This window comes from Macaca nemestrina, chromosome 1 (assembly GCF_043159975.1).
Source record: "Macaca nemestrina isolate mMacNem1 chromosome 1, mMacNem.hap1, whole genome shotgun sequence".
NCBI lineage: Eukaryota > Metazoa > Chordata > Mammalia > Primates > Cercopithecidae > Macaca > Macaca nemestrina.
In genome coordinates this window covers 136,522,700-136,543,450 of record NC_092125.1, presented here as the reverse complement: position 1 = coordinate 136,543,450, position 20,751 = coordinate 136,522,700, and the positions used below count along the sequence as shown (strand labels likewise).

General features: G+C 35.9%; 1 protein-coding gene across 5 annotated transcripts in view; it reads left to right on the top strand.

The window, feature by feature from the left end:
* Positions 1–20,751, top strand: part of LOC105485441 (polypyrimidine tract binding protein 2) — a 93,247-nt gene that overhangs the window by 11,194 nt on the left and 61,302 nt on the right. For all 5 annotated transcript variants that reach the window (XM_011747794.2, XM_011747797.3, XM_011747796.3 and 2 more), the window contains exon 3: positions 19,480–19,555. In XM_011747794.2, the coding sequence (XP_011746096.1) occupies positions 19,480–19,555 (76 nt within the window). The remainder of the gene's footprint in view (positions 1–19,479; positions 19,556–20,751) is intronic.

Sequence of the window (20,751 nt, the reverse complement as noted above, 5' to 3'; positions counted from 1 at the left end):
AGAGAAATAAGGATCCAAGGTTTTAATTAAGTGCTATGTGGCTACAGTAGGAAAGATTGGTTTGGGTTGGTAGGCTCAGAATAGTGATCTGTGACCTAGCCAAATTTGGAGATAGGGGAAGGAGTGGAGAGCAATAGGCATTGAGAGAATGACATTAACTAAAGTTGTGTGTGTAGGTTGGCATAATTTTACAACCATTGATCAGCGAGTTGAATAATTTGGCCTTTATGGCTAACAGTGTGTATATGGATATAAGAGAAAAGATAGAATGGCAGGTTATATAGAAGGCCTCAATTACAGGTTGTGAAATTTGTACTTCATCTAGTAGGCATTATTCTATATACCTGTAATTTCTTGCATAAAAGTAGCTCATTATTCTGCTTTCTTTTTTTTTTATGCTATAACACATTTATTGTAACAACACAAAGGTATTATCTTACAGTTTTGTAGGTGAGAAATCTGACACAGGTGGGCTAAAATGAAGGTGTTAGCAGGGCTGTGTTCCTTTTTGCAGGATCTGGGGGGGAATTTGTTTTCTTCACATATCTCAGCTGTTAGCTTCATCTTCAAAGAAGCAATGGCAAAGAAGACTCTCACATCACATCACTGACACATTCTTGTGCCTCCCTTTCCCACTTATAGGAACCTTGTGATTACACTGGGCCCAACTACATAATTCAGGATAAATGTTTAAATTACAAATTAATGAAGTGGCAACTGAAACAAGTTTTAACCTATTCACAAGAAAGGGCTTTGCTGGAGTGGTGGCTCACACCTATAATCCCAGAACTTAGGGAGGCTGAGGCAGGCAGATCGCTTGAGCCCAGGAGTTTGAGACCAGCCTGGTCCTCATAGCAAGACCCCATCTCTACAACAACTTAAAAAAATTAGATAGATCTGGTGGCATGGGCCTGTAGTCCCAGCTACTTGGGAGACTGAGACAAGAGGATCACCTGAGCCCAGGTGGCAGTGAGCTGTGATCATATCACTACAGTCCAGCCTGGGCGAGAGGATATCCAGTCTCAAAAAAAAAAAGAAAAAGGAAAAGGGCTTTCCTGAGGGTCAAATGAAGTACAGTTGACCCTTGAACAACATGATTTTGAACTACACAGGTCCACTTATGCATGGATCCACTTATACAGAATTTTCTTCTCCCTCTTCCACCTAAGACAGAAAGACCAACTCTTCCTCTTCCTCAGCCTACTCAATGTAAAGACAGTGAGGATGAAGACCTTTATTATGACTGATCTCCAAAAAGATTGGCTTCAATATTTCATGGAGTGTTATGAATTAGAATCCTGAGTCTCTATATTGTTAATTATTTTGGTCTCTTGGTCTGTGTGTGTTCCTAAACTGTAGTAGCTTTCTTAATTTAGTTCCAGGCATACTACATTAGGGGATAAGGTGGTTAAGTGATATTTTCTCTTTAAAAGTAATAAGGTGTCACAGAAAGTTATCACAAGAGGTTTTTTGAGTAGTACTTCTTTTTTATAACTATTGTAATGAATTTTAGACACAATAGTATCATGAACCATTGTGTGTGTATCATTCAGTCCCAAAAACCATCAGCAACCCCTAGCTAAAATGATGATATCCAAACTCTGCTTTTCTACTTCTGTTATTTTGAGATAAATTTCAGATATTCATATTGTTTTATCTGTAAAGGCTTCAGTGTATAACTTTAAAAATAAAGACTCTCTTTTCTTTTTAAAATATAATCAAAAGACTGTTAGGACACACACAAATTAAGTTACTTCATATTATAAAATGTCAAATTTGTATTAAAATTTCTAATTATCTCATAAAAGTCATAGTATTTTTATAGGTTTTTTTTAGAGGGGGAAGGAGTCATGATAAAATAAGATCAGCATATTTAACAGGTCGTTATTACCTCTTAAATATCTTTTAATGTACAAGTTCTCCGTTCCTGTTTTTTTTTTTTTTTTTTAAGTTGCATTTCATTTGTTGAAGAAAACTGGTTGTTGGTCTTACACAGTTGCCTATAGTCTACATTTACTGATTGCATTCTGATTTTGTAATTTAATATGTTCTCTATGTTTCCAGTAAATTGGTAGTTGGATCTAAAGACTTGGTCAGGATCTCTGTTTTTTTGGTAATATTTTTAAGTGGTGGGTTTTTATTTCTATTAGACATGGTTTCTGACTTTTCATGTATGTGATGTTTTTCCTAGGAACATTTCTTATACTTTACCTTGTTTGTGCTAGGCATAGTCTGTGCTCAATAATTATCTCTCTTTTTTTCCTGTTTTTTGAGAGATGGAGTCTTGCCCTGTTGCCCAGACTGGAGTGCAGTGGCCTAATCTCAGCGATTCCTCTGCCTCCCGGGTTCAAATAATTCTCCTGCCTCAGCTTCCCAAGTGCTGGGACTACAGGCGCCTGCCACCACGCCTGGCTAATTTTTGTATTTTTAGTAGGGACAGGGTTTCACCACATTGGCCAGGATGGCTTCAAACTCCTGACCTTAAGTGATCTGCCCACCTTGGCTTCCCAAAGTGCTGGGATTACAGGCATGAGCCACTGTGCCTGGCCAATAAATGTCTCTTAATGAGTATTCTTAAAGGATATCTAAAAAGAAATGTAACTTAAAATTCACATAATAGTAATACTATGCAATGTTAACATTTAATGTAAGTTGGAACTATTGATGGTGGACAAGAATGTTTTGTCAAGTTAAGAACATATGATTTGGAATGAAAAGATGAGGGTTTGACTTTTATAGCATTGAACAGGTTAACCTCTGAGCTTCAGTTTTATACATTTTTAAATGGTTTAAATTGTACCTACCTCCACAATTATTTTAAGTGTTAGATGAGGTAAGGAAAAGACTTATGCTGAAATGATGAGAATGGTTGTTGTTGTAGTTCTTTAATCTGTAAATCTACATTTGGAAGGAACACTTATGGAAATCAAATACAGTAAATTAATTTCTAAGAGATCCTGGAGTTCAGGTTAAAAATAGCTGCAGACAGGACTAAATATCTTTATTAGTGAACAAAAAAATAAAAATGACTTAGAATTTAGCACAGAGAAACAAAGAGATGAAAATAGAAGGGTTAAAAATACATTGGAAAGGAAGAGAAGTTCTAACAAACATCTAATTAGAATTCCAGAAAGAAGTTAAAGATTGCAGAAAGGCAAAATATGAAACGCTAAAGGCTGATAAGTTTTTAGAATTGGTGAGCTATATGAATTCTTAGATTTAGGAGACACAAGAAAACCTGGACATGTAACAGTGAAAGAGCAGAGCACCAAAGACATAAAGATCTTTAAAGCAGCCAGAGAAAATCAGATTCCCTAAAGAATAAGAATTAGAAAGCCCCAATATGCTTCATCAGCATGGGCATCCAGAAGATAGTGGAATAATATTTTCAGTGTGTTGAGGGAAAATAGCTGTCCACTTATTATTTTATAGTCAACTAAATTATCATATAAGGAGAAGAACAAAATAAAGACGCTTTTTGAAACACTTCATTCTGCCTCCAAAAAAGCAATTTAGGAAATTTATCAACAGATCCACTGAAGGAATTTCTGGAGTTTGTACTTCAGGAGGAAAGCCAATGACACCAGAAAGTAAGTCTGACGTAGAAGTGAGGCTAATCAAGAAAATTGGTAGGCCTGTGAGTAAATCTAATTATTGACCATATAAGAATGTAATAGCAGTGATTGTTAAGGGGTTTAAAAATAGAATTAAAAATACTGAATTATAACAATATGTAAGAGAGTGGTAGAGACACTGGAGTTTAAGTTCTGATGATGTAGTATTTATTGGAGCTGTGTTATCAGTTACAGTAGCTACTAGTCATTTGTTACTAAGCACTTGACATGAATGTAGTTTAAGTTGATTTTCTACCTTAGTTGAAAAATACAGATTTCTAAGCCGTAGTCTGAAAGAAGAATGTAAAATATCCCACATTTTCATATTGGTTACATGTAGAACTGATAATATTTTTGTATTTTGGGTTAAGTGAAATGCATTATGCATTGCCTTTTCCTCTTTCTTTCTTTCTTTCTTTTCTTTCTCTTTCTCTCTCTCTCTCTCCCCCCCTCCCCCCGCCTCCCTCCCTCCGTCTCCCTGTCCTCTCTCTCTCCTCTCTCTCTCTCTCTTTCTTTCTCTCTCTCTCCCTGTCTCTCTCTCTCTCTCTCTCTCCTTTTTTTAAGATAGGGTCTTGTTCTGTCCTCCAGGCTGGAGTGCCATGGCATGATCATGGCAGCCTCAACCTCCTGTGCTCCAGTGACCCTCCCACTTCAGCCTCCCAAGTAGCTGGGACTACAGTTGTGTGCCACCACACCTGGCTAATTATTGAGTTTTTTTGTAGAGACAGGGTCTCGCTATATTGCCTAGGCTGGTCTGAAACTCCTGGACTCAAGTGATCCTCCTGCTTTAGCCTTGCAAAGTGCTGGGATTACAGGACTGAGTCTGGCCACCTTTTTCTTTGTACTTTTAAAAATGTGGCTAATAGAAATTTATGAGATTATATTTGTGGTTCATACTACATTTCTTTTGGACAGTGCCAGAGTGAATCAGATAAGCTTGCGTTTTGAAATCCTAAGGGTGGTGAACACAATAGAGATAGAACCCAAAGAATTGGGGAGTGGGGTTGACTGAAATTAAAGATGTATAATCCAAAAGAAGGCAAAAAAAAAAAAAAAAGAGTAAGACACAAAATTAGGCTATATGTTAATAGAGTGGAAAGGTTCTGTGAAGGGTTCCTTAGAACCTTTAAAGGTAGAATTTTCTTGTCTGGTTGCAGGAAAGAGTGGCATTGTTTTTGTTCACTTTTGAAGCTACAAAAACAGGTAATGATGAGGAAAATTGGGACATGTTGAGGAAGGAAGTAGTTTTTTGGAATGTAGGTTGGGTTAGAGTAGCAGAAGACAATTTAAAGAGTAGTTTTTGACAGTCATATGGAGAGCTTTGAATGCAAAGAATTTGCAGTGAGGATCTTTGAAAATTGGACCTGCTTTCTCCTATCTGTATTTATGTTTAAATAAACTTGACTCTCTGTGAGTATTGTTATATATGTTTTCATAGCTACTGTTGTAGTAGCGTTTCGTTTTTTTACTAGCTTGCTTTCAAGCCACGCTGTTGATTAAATATTTGTGGGCCATTTTAAGACTTCTAATCTTTATCTGTGATGAACTTTGAGGAAGAGTTAGGTTTTGTAAGTGTTGAACTCCAATAAACATAGTTCCACTTTCCTTAACTTCTCAAAAAGATTGCTGTTTGATACAGATAGTTGTCTAGGCAAGCTATTAGCAGGGTTTCAGGTAAGACATAGTGTTTGCTATTTGTTTTAAGCAAACTCTTCCTTCACTTACTCAAATTGTAGCAAACATCTACTACACCCATTTCCAGTTCTTTGTCTTAATAGTTCAACTATTGTAAAAAGGAGTGGTATATATGTAATCTCTTGGTAGGCTTTGGTTTGATTGAATTAATAAGGTGGTTTTTTGTGTTTGTTTTGAAACGGAGTCTTGCTCTGTCGCCCAGGCTGGAGTGCAGTGGTGCAATCTCGGCTCACTGCAACCTCCGCCTCCCGGGTTCATGCCATTCTCCTGCCTCAACCCCCCAAGTAACTGGGACTACAGGTGCCTGCTGCCATGCCTGGCTAATTTTTTGTATTTTTAGTAGAGACAGGATTTCACAGTGTTAGCCAGGATGGTCTTGATCTCCTGACCTCGTGATCCACCCACCTCGGAAATACTTTGCATTGTTGCATTAATATTGCTTAATTGATTAAACCCAATTGATTGGGTTTGAGCCCCTGTTGTACTTAAGTGATAATGAACAAGCCTTTTATTCTCTGAATTTCCCTTTCTTAGTTTGTAATATTGAGGATAATTCCTAACTTGCACGATTGTTGTGAAGATTAAATAAGACAATAATATTGGTAGGAGCTGTTTATAATCTTTCTCTCTTATGTACAATTCAAATATATGTGGGTTTAAATACCAAAATACCACTTTAAAAAATCTAGGCTGAAACGGACACTTCTAATGTAGAAGTAGTGCTTTAGAAAAGAATGCTTTGTTTCATACTCTTTTTTTTTTTTTTTTGAGACGGAGTCTTGCTGTGTCGCCCAGGATGGAGTGCTGTGGCGCAATCTCTGCTCACTGCAAGCTTCGCCTCCCGGGTTCACGCCATTCTCCTGCCTCAGCCTCCAGAGTAGCTGGGACTACAGGCGCCCGCCACCACGCCCGGCTAATTTTTTGTATTTTTAGTAGAGACAGGGTTTCACCATGTTAGCCAGGATGGTCTCGATCTTCTGACCTTGTGTGATCCACCCATCTCGGCCTCCCAAAGTGCTGGATTACAGGCGTGAGCCATCATATTCTTTTCCCAGTATTTTATGTCTAGTAACTCAGAAAAAAATGATCAGATAAGTATATTTTTAATATGCTGATTACAACATTATTTAAATATTTAGAAATAACAAATGTTCAGTGATAAGGAAATGAATCTGTTCATAAACATTACAAATGTTTTCTAAATGTTTTTCATATGTGTGAAAAGTAGGATTAAAAATAACTTTGACAAATGCATACAATTTGTATGTGTCCCCAAAAACTGGAGGGCAGTATACCAAAATAGAGTAGTTCTCTTCAGGTTGATGGGATTCGTTTTTCATAATTCTTTATATATTTTGTCTATATTCCACATTTTAAGTATTTTATGATAGTTATTAATATTCAGTTATTAATATTGCTTAATTGATTAAACACTGACATTTTCTTGTTTCTTTAAAAAACTTAGCATAACTTGATATAAATCTTTTTAATTGCAAAAAAAACATAAAATTTACCGTCTTAACCATTTTTAAGTGTACACTTAAATTGTTCAGTTATTCTTTTTTTTTTTTTTTTTTTTTATTTTTATTTTTTTTGAGACGGAGTCTCGCTCTGTAGCCCAGGCTGGAGTGCAGTAGCCGGATCTCAGCTCACTGCAAGCTCCGCCTCCCGGGTTCACGCCATTCTCCGGCCTCAGCCTCCCAAGTAGCTGGGGCTACAGGCGCTGCCACCTCGCCCGGCTATTTTTTGTATTTCTTAGTAGAGACGGGGTTTCACCGTGTTAGCCAGGATGGTCTCGATCTCCTGACCTCGTGATCCGCCCATCTCGGCCTCCCAAAGTGCTGGGATTACAGGCTTGAGCCACCGCGCCCGGCTGTTCAGTTATTCTTATACGTACTTAATAATGCTACATTGTGAAACCCATCTCCAGAACTTTTTTCATTTTGGAGAACTGAGACTCTATACTGATTTTAAAACTCTCCCTTTTGTCCTTGCCCTGGTAACCAGCTTTCTGTTTCCTGTGTCTATGAATTTGACTACTTTAAATACCTCATATAAGTGGAATTATACAATATAGGTTAAGCATCCCTAATCTGAAAATCCAAAGTCTGAATGCTACAAAATGTGAAACTTTTTATTTTGTTTAGTTTAGTTTAGTTCAGTTCAGTTCAGTTCAGTTCAGTTTAGTTTTTGAGACGGAGTCTTGCTCTGTCGCCCAGGCTGGAGTGCAGTGGTGCAATCTCGGCTCACTGCAAGCTCCACCCCCCAGGTTCACGCCATTCTCCTGTCTCAGCCTCCATCGAGTAGCTGGGACTATAGGCGGCTGCCACCACGCCCGGCTAATTTTTTTGTTTTTTGTTTTTCTTTTAGTAGAGATGGGGTTTCACTGTAGCCAGCATGGTCTCTATCTCCTGACCTCGTGATCCGCCTGCCTTGGCCTTCCAAAGTTCTGGGATTACAGGCCTGAGCCACCACACCTGAAACTTTTTGAGCACTTACACGTGATGCTCAAAGGAAGTGCTTAGTGGAGCATTTTGGATTTTAGATTTTCAGATTAGGAATGCTCAGGTTGTGTTTGTCCTTTTGTGACTGGTTTACATTCACTTAACAATGTTCTCAAGGTCCATCCGTGTTGTAGCATGTGACAAGATTTCCTCCGTTTTTAAGGCTACATAGCATTCCATTGTGGTACACAAAAGTTGATTTGAAGCCCCCTGTGTCATCACTCATTCTTCCATAACAAAATACCATAGACTGAGTGACTTAAAAAAGAGAAATTCTTTTTCTCACAGTTCTGGAAACTGGGAAGTCCAAGATCAAGGTACCAGCAAGGCAACTTTCCTTCTGAGGCCACTTCTCTTGAAGCGAGGCCATCATTTTACTTTGTGTGCCTCACATGACCTTTTCTTTGTCAGCACACTTTGGGGGAGTGGGTGGCACAAGCTCTCTTGTGTTTCTTCTCATAAAGGCATTAATTAATATGAAGGCCCTGCTCTCGTGATCTCATGAAATCCTCCAGTTAACTCCTAAAGACCCTATTTCTAAATTGCATCACATTTGGGGTTAGGGCTTCAGCATGTGATTTTCGGGGAAACATAAGCATTCAGTTCATAATACCCTGCATATAGTTGACCCATACTTCTCTCCTCCAGGTGATTACTATACTAAATTTGATGTTTACCATTCGCATCATTTTCTCATTTACTACGTTTATATATTTTTATCTTAAGTAATACATGGTTTTGTTTTGCATGTTTAAACTATAGATGTACTATCATGCTATATGTATTCTGTAATTTGCTCTTTTTGTTCAGTGTTATTTTTGTTTTTTAAGTTTATATGCATACCTCTAATTTTCATTGCCATATAGTATATGTTATATGAATATATCATTATCTTGTTGACAAATGAGTTAATATTTGTCGAGATTGATTTGTCAAATATTTTAAATTTTTTTCCATTACAAACTGCTGCTGTAAGCATTTATATGCATATTCTAACGTGTTAATATTAGAGTTTCTCATAGATTGTGTCTGTTTTCAAGTCGATTGAATATTAGCATATTGCTTTCATAGGTGATTATACTAATTACACTGTTAGTGCTGGATGTAGATTCTTGTTTCTGTACATTCTTTGAAAATCGGCATTGTTGGACTTTTTAATTTTGCCGATCAAATGTACATGGGAAGGATATCTTGTGGTTTTAATTTGCATTCCCTATTAATGCTTTATTTTAATGATACATTTTATTAGTTTATTGGCCATTGATATTTCTTCTCTGTGAAATGCCTGTTTATAGTTTGTTCATTTTCTTTTTGACTGTAGTTTTATCTGTTTTTAAAATTGATTCCTGCTCGGCATGGTGGCTCACGCCTATAATCCCAACACTTTGGGAGACCGAGGCGGGTGGATCATTTGAGGTCAGGAGTTCTAGACCAGCCTAGCCAACATGGCAAAATCCCGTCTCTACTAAAAATGCAGAAGATTAGCTGGGTGTCGTGGTGGGTGTCTGTAATCCCAGTTACTTGGGAGGCTGAGGCAGGAGAATTGCTTGAACCCAGGAGGTGGAGGTTGCAGTGAGCCGCAATCCATTGCACTCCAACCTGGGCGACAGAGCAAGACTCTGTCCCCCCGCCAAAAAAAAAAATTGGATTCCTAGGAGGTTTTATATACTCTGCACACTTAATTGTTTTGTTAGTTTTTTTTGTTTTGTTTTTGTTTGAGAGAAGGGGTCTCACTACGTCACCCAGGCTGGAGTGCAGTGGCACAGTCACAGTCAGTGCAGTCTTGACATCCCAGGCTCTAGCAATCCTCCCGCCTTTGTTTCCTGAGTAGCTGGAACTACAGGAATACACCACTATGCCCAGCTAATTTTTCAATTTTTTTGTAGAGATGGAGTCTCACTGTATTACCCAGGTTGGTTGCGAACTCCTAGGCTCAAGCAGTTCTCCCTCATTGGCCTCCTAAAATGCTGGGATTACAGGCGTGAGTCACTGTGCCTGGCCTGTTTTGTTAGTTATATGTCCTACAGATAACTCCTTCCTCTCTCTGACCTGTTTTTTTTACACTGATGAATAGAAGTTGTAAATTTTAATGTAACATTTATGTTTTTCTTTAAAAAAATATTTAACCTAAGTCCTTACATACAGGCTTGTGTATTTTATTTTGAAAGTTTTAAAATTTTGATTTTCACATTTAGGGCCTTAATCTACCTGGAATGTATTCTTTGTGTAACATATGGTACAGGTTTAATTATTTTTTCTATAGGGATAGCAAGTTTAGTACCTACTTGATTGAATAGTTCAGCTTTTATCCAGTGATCTGCTTTATTAGCCCTTCAGGTTTCCATATATTCATAGAACTGTTTCTGTGCTATGTGTGGTAGCAGTACAACAGTGTCTTAATTACTATGGCATCAGCATTAAGTTTTGGAATCTTGTACAGCGAGTGTCAAAACTTTGGTTTTCAAAATTGTCTTGGTGTTTTCTTCGCTGCATTTATTTTAAGATCATTTGGCTAAGTTCTGTGAAGACTTTTTGGGTCTTATTTATACTTGCCTTAAATTTAGTAGTTAATTGGGAGAACATTATAGTTGCATTATCAAAATAAAATGGCAATTTTTTTTAGCTGAAAGGCAGAGAACTATAACATTTCTTTGGAGAATTTTCCACTTTCTAAGAGACATGCTTAATGCAGAAAATATGTTAAAAGGATTTTAAACAGCTTATATGTAAGGGTTGAGGGAACAAGGATACTTGGACTAATACTTCAGTTTTTCTAAAAGTATTGGTTTATTGAGTACATACCTTGAAAACTTTTATTGAGAGCTTCAAATTTCTCAGAATTGTATAACATTTTTGAATTCTCTCTTTTGTTACTAATATCAAGCACCTATGTTTTCTTCTATTTCTTGATTTGTTTTGTCATAGAATTTATTTTACTGGTCTTTTCAAAGAACCAACCTTTTTATTTGTTTTCTTTTTTGTTGAGGGCAGTGAAAGGGTTCACTTTAAGTTGATCCTGAACCCCTTTATTTTCTTGTTTTAAAATACATTCAAGGTTAAAGGTAATCAGCTGATAGCTTTGGCAGTGTTTTTTTTTTTTGTTTGTTTGTTTGTTTTACTTTTAGAGTTCTCTTTTTATTATAAACTTAAAGGTTTTAAGCTACACAAAAGTAGAGGGAATGGTATATAATACACTCTTTTTTTTATGTTGGATAGTATTTATGCAAATCTCATATTTCATTTCATCTGCAGCTATAACAGAATGTGCCTCTAGCAGATATAATTTCTCTTTTAAATGTGACATTGGTACTGTTATAAAGTTTAAAATAATTTACTAATGTCATCTAATCTCCAGTATTCAAAATACTTTTTTTTCATTATTTTTCTTACCTTTTCTCTGTTGTTGTTGTTAGATAAACTGAGTCATCTGTACAATTTCCACTTTATGGATTCTGCTTATTATACCTCCATGTTATCATTTCATATGTTCCTCATGTAAACAAGTTTACCTGAAATACGGGGGGTTGATCAGACTCTGGTTTAATTTTTATCAAGAGTATTTTGCAGATGTACTCTATGTAATTCCTGTTGTATCTCACTAAGAGGATCAGAACGTCATGTTACCTCTTCATAATGTTAACATTTATCAGTAGGTTCAGGTGTCAACTTGATGCATCTGTTACAGAGTGCATCATCCTTTTACCTGATAGTTTTTAGTAGCTAATGATTGCATACTTTTATTAGGTGTTGCGAAAGTGGTGCTATTCTTTTTTTCTGCGTATATTAGAATTCTTAAGAATTTTACCCATCAACTCTTTGGTCATATGTAAGTACCCTTTTTATAAGGAAAGCAGGAGAGATTTTGACTTTTTAAGTTTTCTGATGAGTTGGTACCCTAAAACCTCCAATATAACCAGTATGAGTTCCTTTTTGTTGTTAGTATTGTCGCAAAAGCAAAGAGTTTAATAACATTTATTTGCTAATGTATTGTAGTAATCATTCTTTTTTTTAAATCTCTGAGCTGTTAAATGAAAAGAGAACAGTGCTAAGCAGCTTGTATGGGGGGGGGGTGTGTCTGTGTGTGTATGAATTGTGAAAAACGCGGTGACTCAAGCCTGTAATTCCAGCACTTTGGGAGGCCAAGGTGGGCAGATAACAAGATCAGGAGCTTGAGACCTGCCTGGCCAATGTGGTGAAACCCCGTCTCTACTAAAAATACAGAAATTAGCCCTTTGTGGGGCGCGCGCCTGTAGTCCCAGCTACTCGGGAGGCTGAGGCGGAAAAATCGCTTGAACCTGGGAGATGGAGGTTGCAGTGAGCCGAGATCGTACCACTGCACTCCAGCCTGGGCAACAGACTGAGATTCCATCTCAAAGACAAAACCATGTATATATGTAAGTTTGAGGAAAAGAATTGTATGAAAATTCAGGATAATTAATGAAAGTAAATGAGAACTTCTTTATATTTTTTTTTTTTTTTTAATTTTCTCAGTAAATGTTTGAATGTTTTTAATGTAGAAAATGTCAGTGGGGTTCTCTGGAGAGAAAGATTATAGTACATGATTCCTCCTATGGTATATATGCCTGTATTAAAATATGCAATAAATGCGATTTTTAAAAATGTCTTATTACATAGAAAAGAAGACCAGAATACTAGCTCTACACGTTATGTCCTGATCAGTGAAGATTAGCTAGCAAAACAACCATAACTTAGGGATAGCTTTATTTGTGGGAAGTGTAATTCAGTATGCCATGTATTAAAAATCATTTGTAAAGTCTTTAAAAGAGCATCTTATCTTTTTTGTAGGTGATAATATTGGCTATCTATGTAATGTCTTAAGTTCCTTAAATTATCCTTTTTCTTATTTTTTGTGTACATTGTTTATAAAATAATGTGATCATCTTAATCTACCATTTTGATTATGGTTTGATCATTCTTTACTATTTCCACTTGTTAATAAAGACTTTGTACTTATTAAATTTTGGTGAAAAGGATTATTATAACATGCCTGGTTTTACTTAAGTGCCTTATTTAAACTTTCTGATTGTAATTCTTTCTTTGTCAGGTTTCTTATTGTTGTGGTTTACATCTGTTTTCAGGTGTAATTGTCCTCTCACAAATGTATCCCATTTTGGGTGATAAAATACCTGATCACCTTATCCTTATAGTTTTCTCCCTAGAATCTTTTTTGTTATATTAATCAAAGTTTATTTGTGAGAATGTTGTGAAATGTAAGAAAACGAACATCATGAACCTGCCACTCAAATAAAAAACTTGAATGCTACCAATACTGTTGTATATTCCATATGCAGCAATATTGCTTTTTTTTTTTTTTTTTTTTGAGAAAGAGTCTAGTTCTGTCACCCAGGCTGGAGTGCAGTGATGCTATCTCAGCTCATTGCAAGCTCCGCCTCCCTGGTTCACACCATTCTCCTGCCTCAGCCTCCTGCATAGCTGGGACTACAGGCGCCCACCACCACACCCGCCTAATTTTTTGTATATTTAGTAGAGGCGGGGTTTCAGCATGTTAGCCAGGATGGTCTCTATCTCCTGACCTCATTATACGCCCGCGTCGGCCTCCCAAAGTGCTGGGATTACAGGTGTGAGCCACTGTGCCCAGCCCAATATTGCTTTTTAATCCCCCTTCTTACCCTGTCATGGGTAGGTGGCTGCCACAACTTTTGCCTTATTTTTTCAATGTGGATTTTTCATGTAAATGACAAATATATATATATATATATTTTTAGTTTATGGAAATGGTATGCCCATATAATGTTTTCCATGTCTTGTGTTTTAATTCAATAATTATTCTAATAAATAGCTGTATTTTTTGGATAGTTTTATAATAATCATTGCTGTGGTATACTCTTTTGTGAAAATACCCATTTTATCTCTTTTATTGGACATTTGGGTTGATGGACATTTGAATATTTAAAGATTTTGACTTACGCCAGGCATGGTGGCTCACGCCTGTAATCACAGCACTTTGGGAGGCCAGGGCGGGTGGATCACAAGGTCAGGAGTTCGAGACCAGTGTGGCCAACATAGTGAAACCCCATCTTTACTAAAAATACAAAAATTAGCCAGGTGTGGTGGTGTGCGCCTGTAGTCCCAGCTACTCAGGAGACTGAGGCCGGAGAATCGCTTGAACCTGGGAGGTGGAGGTTGCAGTGAGCTGAGACTGCGCCATTGCACTCCAGCCTGGGCGACAGACTGAGACTCCGTCTCAAAAAAAAAAAAAAAAAAAAAAAAAAAGATTTTGACTTTAAGAACAATACTGCTGTGAACTTTTTTGTACTTGTTTCCTGGTACATTTATGCAAGCGTTTATGAGAGTGTATATTTAAAGGTATAGATACATATTGCTAGTGTGTAAAATAAACTTTACGAGATAGCACTAGATTATTTTCCAGTGTATTGTTCCTATTTATGTTCTCACCAGTAGTGCGTAGGAGTTCTTGCTGTTTCAGATCCCCACCAGCACTTGGCTAAGTAATTTCTTAATTTTTACCAATTTGGTGTGTAGTATTTTCTCTGGTCTTCCTTTGTCTTTCCCTGATTATTTATGAGGTCTTACGTCTTTTTTTCCCCCACATTTATGGCCGTGGATGTTTCTCTTTTGTGAAATTCTGTGAAATGCCTATTTGTGTTTTTTGCTTGATCAAAATATGAGTTTATTATTTAAATGATTTTGTAGTTTTAAAAAATTGCCGGAGGCAGTGGCTTGCGTCTGTAATCTCAGCTATTTGGGAGGCTGAGGGAGGAGGATTGCTTGTGGGGCCCAGGAGTTTGAGGCTGCAGTGAACTATGATTGTTCCGTTGCACTCTAGCTTGGTGACAGAGCAAGACCTTGTCTGAAAAAAAAAAAAAAGGTGTGTCTTTTACGGTTACCGATTGTTTTTTGGTTATTTGTGTTGCTGGTGTCTTTTCCCAGTTTGTAGCTTGCCTTGTCACTTCTTTATGCTGTCTTGTCTTGACTCACTCTTTCTCTCCTTCCTTCCTTCCTTCCTTCCTTCCTTCCTTCCTTCCTTCCTTCCTTCCTTCCTTCCTTCCTTCCTTCCTTCCTTCCTTCCTTCCTCTCTCTCTCTCTTTCTTTCTCTCTCTCTCTCTCTTTCTTTCTCTCTCTCTCTCTCTCTCTCTGTCTCTCTCTCTCTCTCTCTCTCTCTTTCTTTCTTTTAAATAATTTCAACTTTACTTTAGATTCAGGGTTACATGTGCAGGTTTATTACATGGGTATATGGCATGAAGCTGAAGTTTGCAATACAAGTGATCCTGTCAGCCAGATAGTGAGCTCAGTAACCAGCAGTTAGATTTACAATCCTTTCTCCCTTCCCCTGCCACTAGTTCCCAGTGCTTATTGTTGCAGATTAATACAAATTCTTAATGCATAGAGTTTTAATGTGACCACAGATTCCCTTTGCATCTTAGATAAAAATCATTTATATGATCCCATTCTTTACACATTCCAAATTTTCCTTTGCTCTTGTCGGACATCTTCCATGTTGATTGTTGGAAGTCTTGAAGGCAATCTCTAATAACAGTTTTTAGCTCCTCAACTGTTGCTATGATACTGTTCCTTATAAAGAGATTTTAAGGTAGAATTTATCAGTATGTTCTTTCATATTCAGTTTTCTTGTATCTTAATTTAAAAATCCTTACATAGTAAGAGTTCATAAAGGTATTTTCTTCTGAAATTTTTCAAAAATTTGCTTTTTATGTTTATCTCTATCAAAATTATTTTTGTGTATTGTATTTGGTAGGGATCTGGTTTCATTTTTTTGCCCTTATTAAGATAGTCAAATTGAAATCTCTGTAGTGACTTTTTCATATTACAGGTGTGTATATCAAAAAGTCAAGGCTGAAAAAACTATCATAACAAAATGCAGAACATAGTGGCATAAATACACTAGAAGGTTTTTTTTGTTTCTTTTTCTGTCATAGCAAAAGTCCTGCTGGTATAAGAAAGTGATATGAGTCTGCTCCATAAGATTATTCACTGGGCCAAGTTTCTTTGATATTGTTGCTTCACTAATCCCTAGGCTTTTGTTCTTGGCTATGTGATCTGTTGATACGTGATTGTGCTCTCCTTGTTTTTAAAAAATGTTTTCCCTGTAGTTTTCTATTTCGTTGTCTTTTTTTAAAAAAAAAGTTAGCTTTTAATTTTACAGATCCTCTTCATTATACCATTGTCTTCTCTATTTTTATTTGTTGCATGAGTCAGGGCTTTTGCAAGCCTTTAATAGGTAGGTGGTATTCAGTCCACCTCTTCATCATCTTTGTGGCACTTCTGTTTAAGGAGACCAGGAATATTCACCTAGGTACGTACCTTTCTTCCTCTCTGAGAATCTGTTTTTCCTCAGGAACTTATTATTTGTGTCCTTGCCCTGTGTCTTTCTCTCATGGTTCCCCAGGCTGACATCTCCAGAGGAGAAAATGTTTGGTTAGCTCTCAGTCCCAAACCATAGCAGAGCCCAGAGACTGTTGTCACTCTCAGCCTTCAGTCCTTGGTTGCCTTCTTGGCAGACCTGGCAGCTCTTCCACCTGGAAGTGATACATGGTATTAATAGTTGGACTGGACTATTATGATAAACAGAGTATCTAATAACCATGAAAAGAAAAAACAAGAAATTTGTAACATTGAAATGAGTGAATGGCCTTTAATCTGTACTTTTGCATTTTTTTTTTTTTTTTTAGTCATTTCTTTCTCTGACGTGTAGAGTGTATCTTCCTATTTTTGCATTTTCTTATTTCTGTGGGATGTTAGTTTCTCTTGAAATGATCATTGATATTACACAGGAAGAAAAGTTTCTATGGTCAGATTTAATAAGTATTACGCTAGTCTTAACATTTAATTTCTTTTAGTTGAATCTAAAATTGACATCATTCTTAGATGAATTAAAAAATTTAAAGAGCACATATTCTTTCGTAGGTATTTTGATTCTAAGAACCACTAATTTGATTTGTTTCAGCAGTCATTAATGTGGGGCAGTCGTCAGTCACTACCCATTGATCATTTATTCCATATACATTCTAAGTTAAATGATCAGACTGAAATAATTCAGGTGAAATTATTCTATCAGTTAATGTGGTAATGTTAACATTTATCAGTAGTGCTGAATCACTACTTTTGGGCATAATAGTGGTAAGCTTTTTTGCTTATTGGCAAAGACAGGCATAATTGCTTTTTTAAATAAAAATGTAATTTGTAAAAATACTCCAGTAATTTTTGTAAAATCTCAAAATTGCAAATAATTTGACATTATTCTCAGTAATGAAGGCTGTTAAATCTGCTCTCTTAACAGCAGGTATGAAACCATTTGAGGAAGAAAAAAGGTCATAAATACAAACTTAAAATGGAAAGACTTTTCCATGCAAAAAGATGCATTGCAGGAAGGAGGAAGAGTATCCTTCATAGCACACCACAAGTCAATGTTAGAGGCTTTCTTTTATACTTGAGTAGGCCCAAGATTCCCCACCTATCATCTTCCAAAATTACCTGTGATCCACTATAATCACAAGTTTTGCAGTGGTATACTGTAGGTGTATGGAAGGATTTGAATTCACAAATAGACATCTAAAGAATAAGCTGATAATAATGCATTTGAAAAGAGGTCAGGTATATTTTTGAAAACTAGGAGAGTTAAAGTATTTTTGTGAACTAAGGAACAAATAAGGCATTGACAATATTTTAATTGATTAGGAATTTTGTTCAGGTTAGTAAACATTAAGGATCGTTTCAGTTTTGTTTTTGTTTGTTTTTTACTTTTAAAATATCTAATCTGGACTTCTGTGGGTTTATGGAAGGGCTGGCTTTATCTCTCTATCCTGTGGTGGCGGGCCAACCTTGATTTTGTATACGGAGTAACTTGACCTTCAGTTTTTTTTGGTCTAAGAACAAAGGCCAAAAAATATGTAACTGTTAATAATAACGTTAATTCACTTACTGAGTCAGTAAATATGTGGGAACGTTGTACTTGGTTGACACTTGGGAATATTATAGTGAGCACTACTGATGTGGGCCAGGCACTTTGCCTGGTAATCACTGTTCATGTATTATCACATTTAATCCTAAGGGCTGTGATGTGGATGTTATCCCTATTTTACAAATGAAGAACTTGAGGCTTAGAGTGATTAAATACTGTTAACCTAACTGGTAAGTGGAAGTTGAGCTTCAGAGCATCCTTTCTTAATACCATATTTTCTACTTGTCATGAAAACTTGAAGAAAGCTAGGAAACATCTATTGTTGATAATGAACCAATAATGTGTATCAGTGGCTCTTAAACTTTTGCATGCATGAGAAACACTTGAGGATTTTTTTTTAAACCTGGCTTTTTGGACCCCACCCTCAGAATTTCTTATTCAGTAGGTCTGGGATTGGACCTGAGAACATGTATTATCAGTAAGTTTCCAGGTCTAATCTTAGGATTAGGCACCACACTTTGAGAATCGCTAGAGTATTCAATTAGATCTTAGGGACTACACTGTGAGAATCACTAATGTATACAATTCTGCTCATCATGTTCTTATAAAATTATGCCATGCCAAATCTTCCATATCTAGTTTAGAAATTGGTTAAGAAATTAAGCCTGGTGTAAATATGGTATCAATGTGACTTGAAACTGGTTGTATTTTTTGATTTTTTTCTCTGCGCATTTGATGCCAATAAGTAGAAAGCTCTTAAAATATTTAAGGGAGATGACCTATGGATATCTGTTTACCGTTCTCATATTTGTTGTAATACAGTTTATTCATTATGAGTTTAAATACAAATTAGCATAAAGCTTATGGTTAAATTTGGATTTTTTGGACTTTCTGAAATGCTTTGATAATTCATTATCTCCTTTGCACATTTTTTTCATTTTGATGGTTGCATTTAACTTCTTTGTACTGATTGGTTGTTTAAATCAGCCAGTATTGATTTAACCTATTTAAATACTAATATCCATGTATGTAAATATACATAGCCAAGGCAAAACAGTTGATTTTAGTTAGTTTAAATATTAGTCCATTCATATTTTTGTAAATACATAACATTTTCAAAATAGCTAAAATGTCACTGGCTGGTTTAAACAACTGTGCAGTTCCCAAACAGATGAATGTATAACCTTTTCTCTATTTTAAGACATAACCTTATTTTTTTGCAGAAAGAAATCTCTCATTCCAAAGATTTTGCCTTTGCTTTCAGTGTTCTAGCCACTGAAGTATATACCTGCTTAATTTTAATAATGATGATGATACTGATATCTAACTCACCAGAATGAAGTTCTAATTTTATAAAAATCTGAGTTATCTGCATGAATAAAGGACCATTGGGATGGAGGATGTAGAGAGAACGTTTCTGAGAAAGTCTAGCTGGTGTGGCTTTGGTTTGTTTGTAAACAATTTGAGATAGCTTTCCAAAGCTTTTGCTTATAGAATCTAATCACTTTTTCTATTTATTGCCTTTTGGACTTAAAGAAGGGAGGGGGAACATTGTTGCCTTTGTGAGAATGGGGGAGGGATAGATGGGAGAGTAGAGGGATGAAGTTAATTTTTTATTATAGGGATTAACATTTTTCACTGTTCCCAGTAGTGTAACATTTGACATTTGTTTAAGTGAAAGACTTTTAGATTAATATTTTTAAATTTAAAGATATCTTATGCTAACTTGTTTTTGTTTTTATAGAGAGGATCTGACGAACTGCTCTCAGGCAGTGTTCTCAGTAGTCCAAACTCTAATATGAGCAGCATGGTAGTTACAGGTAAGTGTTACTCTATTAGCAGTCTGTCATTTACCATTTTAGGGGGCAGAATGTTAAAACTCAAATTTAACTCTGTTATACTAGGAAAGCCTTTTTTTTTTTTTTTTTTAAGCCTTTCTTTTTAAATGCTGTGTTGAAACATTTTAGAGTAAATTTTACTAGAGTATGTATGAGCTGAGTGAAAACAAACAAACAAAAAAAACCACCTGAAGTTGGTGACTCTTAAGTTTGATTGCTTTTCATTTTTGAACCACAAATGTAATTCTCACATTATAGTCCCCTCATGTGCCCCTCTGGTATTTTTATTTTGTTTTTATTTTTTGTGTTTGTGTGTCATATAATATTTTTACTTTAAGTATTTATGCCACAACCCTAAAACCCACATTGTAAGTAAAAACCAAAGAATTCAGCTACATAGTTGCAATGGTTTTAACTAATTTTTTGCTGAAACAGTATTTTAATTCTTAGAGTTGATCCTTTTATGTTGTCTACCTGCATATTTAAGATGATTTGTTTTAATCTTCAAAGTTAGAGTTAAAAAAAATTTGTTTATCTGAAATAATGTTGGTTGGTTGTAGGATCTGTTAGTAAACCAATATAGACCAAATTTTAGACCTTAGTTTTATGGCTGTTGGGCCAAATTTTTTTTTTTTTTTTTTTGTATTTTGTTTTGTTTTGCTTGAATTAACGTGTTCTCATCTGAATGGGCAAAATTTTGAATTTGATGATTATTATTATCAAATGAATTTACCTCACAGCTCAACATTTTACATTATTTACCTGAAACTAAAGTTCCTTTTTCTGTATTTTAACTTTGAATTATTTGCTTGAGGAACGAATTATATTTGGCAATAAAAGGATCATAAAAGACTAGAAGACATTTTGATTTCCCTTAGGTAGCTGTGCTTATGTATACATACATCTTGACACACATAAACACAAAACACACATCTCTGACAATTCAGTTAACTAAAAATTGTAAGGACTTAACAGATAATAGTCACGATTTGAAGATAAATTTGTCAGCAGGTCATTATCATTGATTTTGCTATGTAGTGATTACAAAGCAAAATCACTGGGCCATGATTTTGATAGTCAAAGTACCATGTACACGTAATTGAACAAATAGGCTTAAGTGTGTAACTTGTCGGTTTCTCTTTTTGTTTTTACAATGCATACTGTGATTGATAATGGGA